Genomic DNA, 9,839 nt, shown 5'->3' on the forward strand with positions numbered 1-9,839 from the left:
GGGGGGGGGAACAAAAAAAACCAAATGGTCAGAACGCGTCACATGTCAGCAAAGACGTTAAATGGCTACAGAGCAGAAATTGTACACACAAGGGCAATACATGCACGCTGATAACAATATCGTGATAACTGACAAAGATGTCCACAGAACCTATTTTGCTTAAGTTGTTATCCTCCGGCTGATAAGATAAGTAGTCAAAGAAGCGCTATCAGCCCCTCTGGCAGCTAGTCAAGTGCTGATGACATGAATAAGGAGAATTCAGTTACCAGACACATCAGCTGGAACGTCCAACTCAAAAAAAAAAAAAAAGATCGGTTGCAAGCAAATTCTTAAGTAGAGCCAGTTTCATATACAGTGGCTTCCCATGAAATTTTTGCAATACTCCTTTTCCATTGTGGGTCATGCACTTAGAAATCTATACCACCCAATTGGCATGAGCTCAACATGGTCAGTTCTCAAGCTCAAGGCGCACATACAATCTGATTGTACAATCTGTAGTGCAAGGGCCTGCCTGTTTGCATACAAATGGATAGCATACATTAGGTAGGTTCTTCTATTATAGCTTTGATAAACCTAAAAAGTTGATTGTACTGTATTGGACGATCAGATTGTAGCATGTGCAGTGAACCTCAAGGCAGGGCCGGACAAATTAAAAAAGAAAAATTAAATTAGGAGTTCAGGCGCTCCACTGAAAACTAGAGAAAACCTCAAGTTAGGCGCCAGCTTAAAATTTTTAAAGGAACATTGGCAACCTGGGGAATGAGATTTGTCCTAAGAATGCCCATGTGGCTCTCTTTCCTACCCTCAAGTTCCAATTGGGCTGTATACATATTCTCTGGCCAGATTGTAGCATGCATGGTGACCCTAATGATGCACATGTGGCTCTCTGTCCTACCCTGAAGTTCCAATTGGGCTGTTTAAATATTTTATGGCCAGATTGTAGCATGCATGGTGACCCTTAATGTTGCTTATATGTTTCTCTGTCCAAGCCCTGAAGTTCCAACTGGGATGTATAAATATTCTATGGCCAGCTTGTACCAAGCATGGTGACCCTTATTGGGTATTATAGGGTTCTCTGTCCAACCCTCAAGTCCAAACTGGGCTGTACAAATATTGTGCAGTCACATGTAGCAAGCATGGTGACCCTTAATGGTGCTTACATAGTCCTTTGTCCAAACCCTGACCCTAGTGCTTATGTGGCCAAACCCTTAAGTCCCAGTTAGGGCTGAACTGGAACGGAACTAAAGAAAGTAAATCTGCGCTCCTAACTAACCCCTACTACCTAAAGCTGCTGGTAAAACAACTTCAATCAATATATGAAAATAAAGTTCAAAGTGCACTTTTTTTTTCTTCATAAATTGGAATTATAATGGGCAACATGAACCAGCGAGTGGATTTTGCAGCTGCTGTGCAACTACAAGTCCCAGCCACCCCTGACAGCTAATAGCCAGCAAGGCACGCTTGGATCTGCAGTTCTACAACATCTGGAAACCAGCAGACTCCCCCAGCAGTGCAGATCAGTTACCATCCAGCGTTTACCCCATTTCACCACTGGGGGGCGCCAGATACAAAGTTAACGCCACTGCATGTGTTAGCAGCATGCTGTATAATGTTACATTGTTCAGGATTTCATAGGAAATTGCATGAAGCTTCCCCCCCCCTCCCAATAAAAGTTTGCAAGAAGCATGGTGACACACTGCAAATACCTGCCGCAAGAATTTACAGAGGTCACACAGCACTTTTTTTTATCTCCAACTCCAGGCAGACGCTCCAATAACAGAACAGACACCAAATACATCAATTTGCAGGGGGGGGCAAATAAACAGATGTGCAGGCCTGCGATTGAATCCATTATGTACAGTAAACAGGAAATTACCAGCAATTCCTCTGGTCTGATGGAATTATCTGTGTAAATACAAAGTTTTTCCGCCGTTAAAGGGATGGTCTCCTTCATTTTGGACGCTAAAAACATGCACGTCGCCCCAAGGAGTTGCAATCTGCTCTTCTTCAGGGGCTCCACGGACAGAAAGCGATCCAGATAGTTCATGGCAAGGGGGAAGACTTCCTCTTCACACTTCTGTTCCTCGCAGACCTGGGGGGGGGGAGAGAGAAGAAAGGCGAGTTACTAAAAAGGGTTCGAGATAAGATGGCAAATAATAATAATCCAAATCAACAGCACAGGATGGGATTGCAAGTCTAATCCAGAATACTAAAAATTATGGATACATATATACACACTTTCTGGAAGAGCATGCAACTTAAATCCATCTATAAAATGCATGCTGTTGCAGGAAGGGGAGATGCATCGTTTTTGCATGTATTGGATGAATGGCAGGGGTCTGCAGACCATGCATCATCCCTGGCCACCCGTGGTAGCCATTGCCCCATTCATTTCCAGTTCCCAGTGTGCTGGTTTTGGGGGGTCCCGGTATTAGAAGGTCCTCCTCTGTAAATAGAGACATGTCCCCCCTTTCTGTGATCTAATGCATGTTGCGGATTGATATATTGTTTTTGAGGGGTGCCCCCTGTAAGTCAGGGTGTCTCCATAGACGAACCTCCAGCATCCATGTGGCCACGATCTTCCTCATGTACGGGAGGATCTCCTTCTGGACACATTTGAAGTAGTTGGCGGACGGGCAGCAAGTTTCCTCGGCTTTCAGCATGGTTGTCAGGACCCGCTCGGTCAGCAGGTTCCGGTCCAGATGGGCTCTCCGGATCGTGTCCACCTCGCAGCACAGCAGCTCCATGGTGCAGGTTGTTCCCCGGGCTGGAGCCTGTGCTGTGTCCCCGGAGCCGGAGGAGGAGATGAAATGAGGGAAATGAGAGAAAGAGAAAGACGAGCCGAGGCCAGGCGCAGCTTAAACAGAGCCCATAGTCCGTCCTCCCCGACAATGAGCCCGGCCCGGGGGAGGAGGCACCGCAGGAGCTTCAATGATTGAGATATTCTGCCGCTGTGCCCAGACAAAGCATGTGTGTGCCATTGTGTGTGCCGGGACACGGGCTGTGCCTGAGGGAGGGGGTGCAATGTAGGGGGGGCACAATACTGCCACATGAGGGTACAACATTGCAACGTGAGGGGTCCAAGAGGGCACAATACTACCACGTGACATGGCATAGGGGCACAATGCTGCAATGTGAGGGGTCCATAGGGGTGCAAATTGAGGGGGCATAGGGGCACAATACTACCACAAAAGGGGGCCTATGGGTACAACACTGCAACGTAAGGGGGCACAATGCTGCAAGGTGAGGGTTCATGGGGGCACAATACTACCACGTGAGGGGACATGGGGGCACAATGCTGCAACGTGGGGGTACAACACTGCAATGTGAGGGAGCATAGGGGCACAATGCTGCAATGTTAGGGGTGCAATGTGAGGGGACATAGGGGCACAATGCTGCAATGTGAGGGGGCTATAGGGAAGACATTACAATCATAATACAAATCAAGACAAGATGGTAAGGGCCCTCCTTACCATCTTGATTTGTATTGTGATTGTAATGTCTTCCCTATATTGTAAAGCACTGGCAAACTGTTGGCGCTATATAAATCCTGTATAATAATAATATAGGGGCACAATGCTGCAATGTGAGGGGGCATAGGGGCGCAATGCTGCAATGTGAGGGGGCCGTAGAGGCACAATGCTGCAATGTGAGGTGGCCATAGGGGCACAATCCTACAATGTGAGGGGCCATAGGGACACAGTACTGAGTGTGAGGGGGCCATAGGGGCACAATGCTGCAATGTAAGGTGGTCATAGGGGCACAATACTGCAATGTGAGGGATCATGGGGGCACAATGCTGCAATGTGAGGGATCATGGGGGCACAATGCTGCAATGTGAGGGATCATGGGGGCACAATGCTGTAATGTGAGGGATCATGGGGGCACAATGCTGTAATGTGAGGGATCATGGGGGCACAATGCTGTAATGTGAGGTGGCCATAGGGGCACAATCCTACAATGTGAGGGGCCATAGGGACACAGTACTGAGTGTGAGGGGGCCATAGGGGCACAATGCTGCAATGTAAGGTGGTCATAGGGGCACAATACTGCAATGTGAGGGATCATGGGGGCACAATGCTGCAATGTGAGGGATCATGGGGGCACAATGCTGTAATGTGAGGGGTCATGGGACACAATGCTGCAATGTGAGGGGGCCTTGGAAGCCAGGGGCACAGTACTGCAATGAGAGGGGGCCATGGATGCCAGGGGCACAATGCGAGAGGCCATAGGGGCACAATGCTGCAATTTGAGGGGTCATGTGTGCTCTGGAGTGCAATCTGAAGTATCATAGTTACATAAGTTAAGAAAGAGACACAAGTCCATTAATATTGGATATGTCTAAGATGTTCTGCACCAAAACAAGGTTCAATCTGCAAACCACATTGAGAGTAGCCCCTTTCATATACCTGCTGGAAGAATCTTCCATGTAACATGTGCAAGCATTGCAGGTTCACTACACTTCATATATTCCAGTAGTGTGCAAGTGCAATACGGTTCACAAGGCAGAATAAAACATGGGGACATGCCGTGCGCAAGACCTGTAGGTGTAAAACCTGAAGGTGTGATGAATGGTATTCACAATGATTTTAAGGTGGAATGAATCATTTGAACTTGTAAAGTGTTGTTAGGCAATCCCAGTGGACCATGATCCAATCCCAAGAGGCATGATCTAATCCCAGTGGACCATGATCCAATCCCAATGGACCATGATCCAATCCCAATGGACCATGATCTAACCCCAAGAGGCATGATCTAATCCCAGTGGACCATTATTCAATCCCAGTGGACCATGATTTAATCCCAGTGGACCATGATACAATCCCAGTGGACCATGATACAATCCCAGTGGACCATGATTTAATTCCAGTGGACCATGATCCAATCCCAATGGGCCATCAACCAATCCCAATGGACCATGATCTAAACCCAATGTACCATGATCCAATCCCAGTGGACCATGGTCCTGCCACAGCATGAGCTGTGAACTTTCTCAGCAGCATGTGTTGCAGGTCCTGCCCTTTTTGCGCCCTTGTCCTCCTGAAGCACCCAAGGCAGACTCCTCTTCTGCTTACCCCTTGACCCGGCTGTTGTCTCTATAATTAAGCCCACTAATTGAGAGTGAAACAAATAAATAAGAGTGAAATAAGAGCCAGGTAGGGCGTGCAATGACGTTGATTGCACTTAAAGATAATTTTGGGGTGCGGTGTCCCTTGAGTGGTTTTCTGCCTTATCTCCCAAGTGGTGCCAGCCAACAGGACAGGAAGTGAGGGTAGATCTCCCCTATGGGGACACACAAGGCAATACGAAATTCAAATGCTTCCCTGCTATATAATACTAATATATAATATAGAATTAATGCTTGTTAGAGAGTAAAGCTGGCCATGCACTTGGCTAAACAGCATAGATGGGCGAATCTTCCCTGTCAAGCTGTAGTATTCTGGCAGCCGGTGTTCTGTCAAGAATGCCAACCCAGTCGAATTTGCCGACCTGGCCATCTGCGCTTGCGCACACACCGGGATTGACGAGAAAACAGCCATTTATTTACAAAGTATTTATTTCTAATTGTTAATTTTGACCGTTCATTATATGCCATCCGTGGCTGTAAAGGATGAATGGCTTTTTATGCACATTCACAATAAATTGCTTACGATATTATTTGTGAATGTGCATAAAATGCCATCCATCCTTTACAGCCACGGATGGCATATTATGAACGGTCACAATTAACAATTAGAAATAAATACTTTGTAAATAAATGGCTGTTTTCTCGTTCATCCCGGTGTGTGCGCAAGCGCAGATGGTTACGTCGGCAAATTCAACTGGGTCGGCATTCTCGACAGAACATTGGCACCTGCAGCCGAGAGAGTCCCCGGACTGACCGCTTCTGATTGTCACTGTTTGGCCTTAATTTCTGGCCCGACTCCAACAAAAGTCATTAAAAAAAAGGAGAAAGTGACTTAAAGGAGAACTATGAGGTGAGTTCTTTTCACTCACCTCATAGTTCTAGCCGACCTGTGACAATGAGACTGTCACAGGTCGGCTCAGTAGATCGGGAGGTGAGCGAACACATACCGTCGATCGCTCATCTCTCGATCCTGTCACGGCTCTCTGCCGTGACAGGGGAGGGGCTGGATTCCCCCCTCCCCGCTCCAATCCCCCAGCGCTGACTGGCGGAACGGACAGGGGAGGGGGCGGGTACAGCTGGCTCTGCCTCTAGATAGGCAGAGCCAGCTGTCAGTCACGCAGCTGGGCGGATCCCGACACAATTGTCGGGATCCGCTTCAGCTGCGGCGTCTCAGTATACCGCGAGCTACAGCTCGTGGTATACTGAGCCTAGGGTGACGGGAGGATGCTCGTTTGTGTCCTCCCGTTACCCTAAGGAGAACTATGGGGAAAAGTCTTAACCCCATAGTTCTCCTTTAAGTTGAAGGAAGTGGTGCTGGCAGGGCCATATGCACCTTGAAATTCAAGCAATGTATAGCCAGCTTTAGCAATAAATAGTAAAGCAGAAAAACTCCCTTTACATTCCGGGGTGTGTATACACCATGTACAGTGTAAATCTAAGGGGCGGAGAACAAGTCAGAAACATGCAGGACAAAGGGCACGTCCTTTAAAAATGCTGTGTTCATATACTGAATATACCTGTGTACTGTGCATATTTCTTCCCCCTACGATGATGTACTAGGAGGTAGACCCAGAGTTCAAGGAAGTACAGGCAGATGGATTCATCTGCCCTTAGTGAAAATGGCCGCCTTAAGAAGAATGGGGAGGAAAGGAAAACAAGGAATGCAAAGAATAAAAAGCCGGCAATTATCTAGAAGTATCTGTGTGTAGATTGTCATTACTAAACATTTCTAAAGGTGACTTTTTAAAATCATTTTTAAAGAAGAACTCCAGTTTTTTAACAAGGTTACCCCGCTCTGAAAATGTTAACTGCTCGTTTTTCTATAGGGGGTCATCACACGGTGACGAGGGAGCATGGAGCCGGCTTCCCAGCCAATCAGGAAGCCGGGTGCCGTGTAATGACTCAGTTCCCAGGTTCTTGATTGGTCAAGAAGCTGGCCAAACAGGAAGCCAGGCGGCGAGTCATTAACCCCCGGCTTCTTGATTGGCCAGAAAGCCGGCTCCATGCTTCCTCGGTGCATCCCTAATATATATAAATAAATATACATGTTTCATTTTAGACCCTAGATAAAAATGAGCACGTACTGCTTGCAGTGCAGTGGTGTCCCCATTGCAAGGGTTGACTTTTAGGTTCCTGGAGTTCCTGTTTATTCCCACGCTTTACTGCTAATATGCTTTATCTGCTTAAAGTTGGCGCCAGTTTGGTAGGCATAAGCTGCTGTTATTTCTGATTGGTTGTTTGGAGTAGGGCCGGCCATACGCGGCTCAGATTTCACCCCGCCAGCCTCCATCTGGTACCTGCATTATCACTTTTGGGTGCACTGGCCCTTTAAAAATATATTTTTTTGATATTAAATTAAAATGACTAAGTTTTATCTTGCGCGGGTCACAATGCGAATCTCCAACAGCTGCACGCAGGCGCATATTTTCACTGGTATTATTTTGTTTTTGCGTGCAAGCTTTGTGAAGTGAGAGTGCGGTTGCAGAGTAGGAAGTTTTTACTTCCTGTTTTCTTTTTCTTTTTTTTGTGAATGAGACAGAGAGAGCTGTTTTAATATCCCTGTGAGAACTGCGCAGATCCCCAACCGCAGTAACTGCAACGGAAGCTGAAACTCCGCTACCCGCAGACTGCGCTGCCATCGCCCACGACTTGGAAAGGCTGGCAGGTTTGTGCAGCTCGCACAGAGAAGACAGCTCGCCGCCGAACACATCCCCATAGGTGCCACTCCGGTACACACCCTGCTGAAATATTTGCAATTTACACAAGGCATTATAGAGCTCGGAGATAGAGGCCGGACTGCCAGCTCAGCTGCACCTTCGACCGACTCCCACACCTGGCAGGTCGTCCCTGTACTTTGCAGAGCGGTCGCTTAAAGTCGATGTAAACCTTTAGGCCTCATTCACGCGAGAAAAGGCCGGCACGTACAGCTCTGCGCTGCGTGCACGGCCGTATCAGGCAGCTCCTGGGAAGGACAGGTGCTGTGTGTGATTAGTACGCAGCCCCTGTCCCTCTCTATGGGAAGATGTGGCCATACGCCGCCCTATGCTCACCCCAAGTGCAGGTCCGTACGAGTACGGGTGTCCCGGCTCGGACGCAGACAGGAATCCATCCTGTCAGCGTACAAGTACGGACACCCATACGGACGTGCAGGGCGGGTGAGCATATGGCCGTGTATTCCCATAGTGAGGGACAGGGGCTGCGTACTAATCACACGCAGCACCTGTCCTTCCCCGGAGCTGCCCGATACGGCCGTGCACGCAGCACAGAGCTGTACGCGCCGGCCTTTTCTCGTGTGAATGAGGCCTAAAGGTGGCCATACAACTTACAATTATCGTTCAACTTTTTTTGTCTCGTCATCACACCCGTGTTTAATTTCTGCACAAAAACCCCATCATGCACCAGACCAATGTAGATTTCGATAATTGTTTGTCAGCAGTACTAACTGGCCGAATTTCGTCGATGAACACATTTTCATTTGCGCATGTGCAGTGTTAATGTTGCGATTTTTGTTTTATGAAAGCGCCACTAATCCATCGATTTTTGTCCATTTCAACAAAAGTTTTCTAGTCTGCCCGTTCAACCAAATTCAGCCAGCTGCACAGTAATTGCGACCGTGCACTTCCCATCAACTGGCCGATTATCGTGTGAAAAACGGATCATATGGGCATCTTCAGGGCGGGTTCACACCGACGTTGCCCAACGTAAAGACCAGGCAAAAAGCGTTGCATTGCAACACGCTTGCATTGGTTTGCATTGCAGTAAAATGAATCTTGTTATTGTTTCACAGCACGTAACAATGTGCTGCAGCACATAAAATGAACATAGAATAAAAAACATGTAATAAATAATAATAAAAAAATTGAAATAATTAATTTATGGCTGGTTCACACCACATGGCAGCACATGGTACATAATGCGTGTGATTATTAATAATTATTTTATTATTCATTGTTTTTATTTTTATTCACTTTTTTATTATTATTATTTTTATTTTCCAGTTTTATATAGTGCCAGTTTCCACAGCTCTTTACAAAATAAAGGGAGACAGTGCAGTTACAATATAATTCAATACAGGCACGTGAGAGCTTACAATCTAAAATTCACTAAAGCCCTATGTATAATGAACAATGAATATTATTTTAATATAATACTTGATTTTTTTTTTTGTCCTCTCATCTCAGCATTGCTGCTTTCTCAAAGCCACTTCCGGTCTACATGCACCCCTGCAATGGTGTTTCTACAGGCAGGTTTCCTGATGGTGACAACAATGAACCATGCCTTTGTAATGTGTGTTGACACAGTCACTTGTAGTCTCCACCGGCAGCCTACGTGGCAGCATGACAGCGCATTTGACAATGCAATTGGGAGACAGGGACAGAGTGTTGTCACCCCTATAACAGGAAGTGCCTGAACAAGCATGATTCATGGCGGGATCACCGGGGATGATTTGAATGAAACATACTTTGGAAATGTTGATAGCCGGTTCACACACTTTATTAATAGGATTCCACTGAAAAATGTGTGAAAGTTGTGTGAATCCTGGGTAAAATATGTATCAATAGACCCCTTACATATTAAAGGCCATATGAGATTTTAGTGATTGGGTTTACACCCATTGTAGGGTACAGGATCTGTATAGTGCCAACAATCTGTGTAGCGCCTTACAATATAAAGGGAAACAGTACAATTAAAGAGGGGGGGGGGGGCTGCA

The 9,839-nt window shown here is 46.7% G+C and overlaps 1 protein-coding gene across 1 annotated transcript in view; it reads right to left on the reverse strand.

Moving 5' to 3' along the window:
* The window catches only part of CCND1 (cyclin D1), a 14,897-nt gene extending 12,150 nt beyond the window's left edge, over positions 1 to 2,747 (reverse strand). Inside the window, exons 1-2 of the mRNA XM_018554520.1 lie at positions 2,556 to 2,747; positions 1,877 to 2,092 (exon numbers count right to left, since the gene is read on the reverse strand). Of these exons, the coding sequence (XP_018410022.1) occupies positions 1,877 to 2,092; positions 2,556 to 2,747 (408 nt within the window). The remainder of the gene's footprint in view (positions 1 to 1,876; positions 2,093 to 2,555) is intronic.
* Positions 2,748 to 9,839: the final 7,092 nt, after the last annotated feature.

Source organism: Nanorana parkeri, unplaced genomic scaffold (assembly GCF_000935625.1).
Source record: "Nanorana parkeri isolate BGI_ZX_2015 unplaced genomic scaffold, ASM93562v1 scaffold163, whole genome shotgun sequence".
NCBI lineage: Eukaryota > Metazoa > Chordata > Amphibia > Anura > Dicroglossidae > Nanorana > Nanorana parkeri.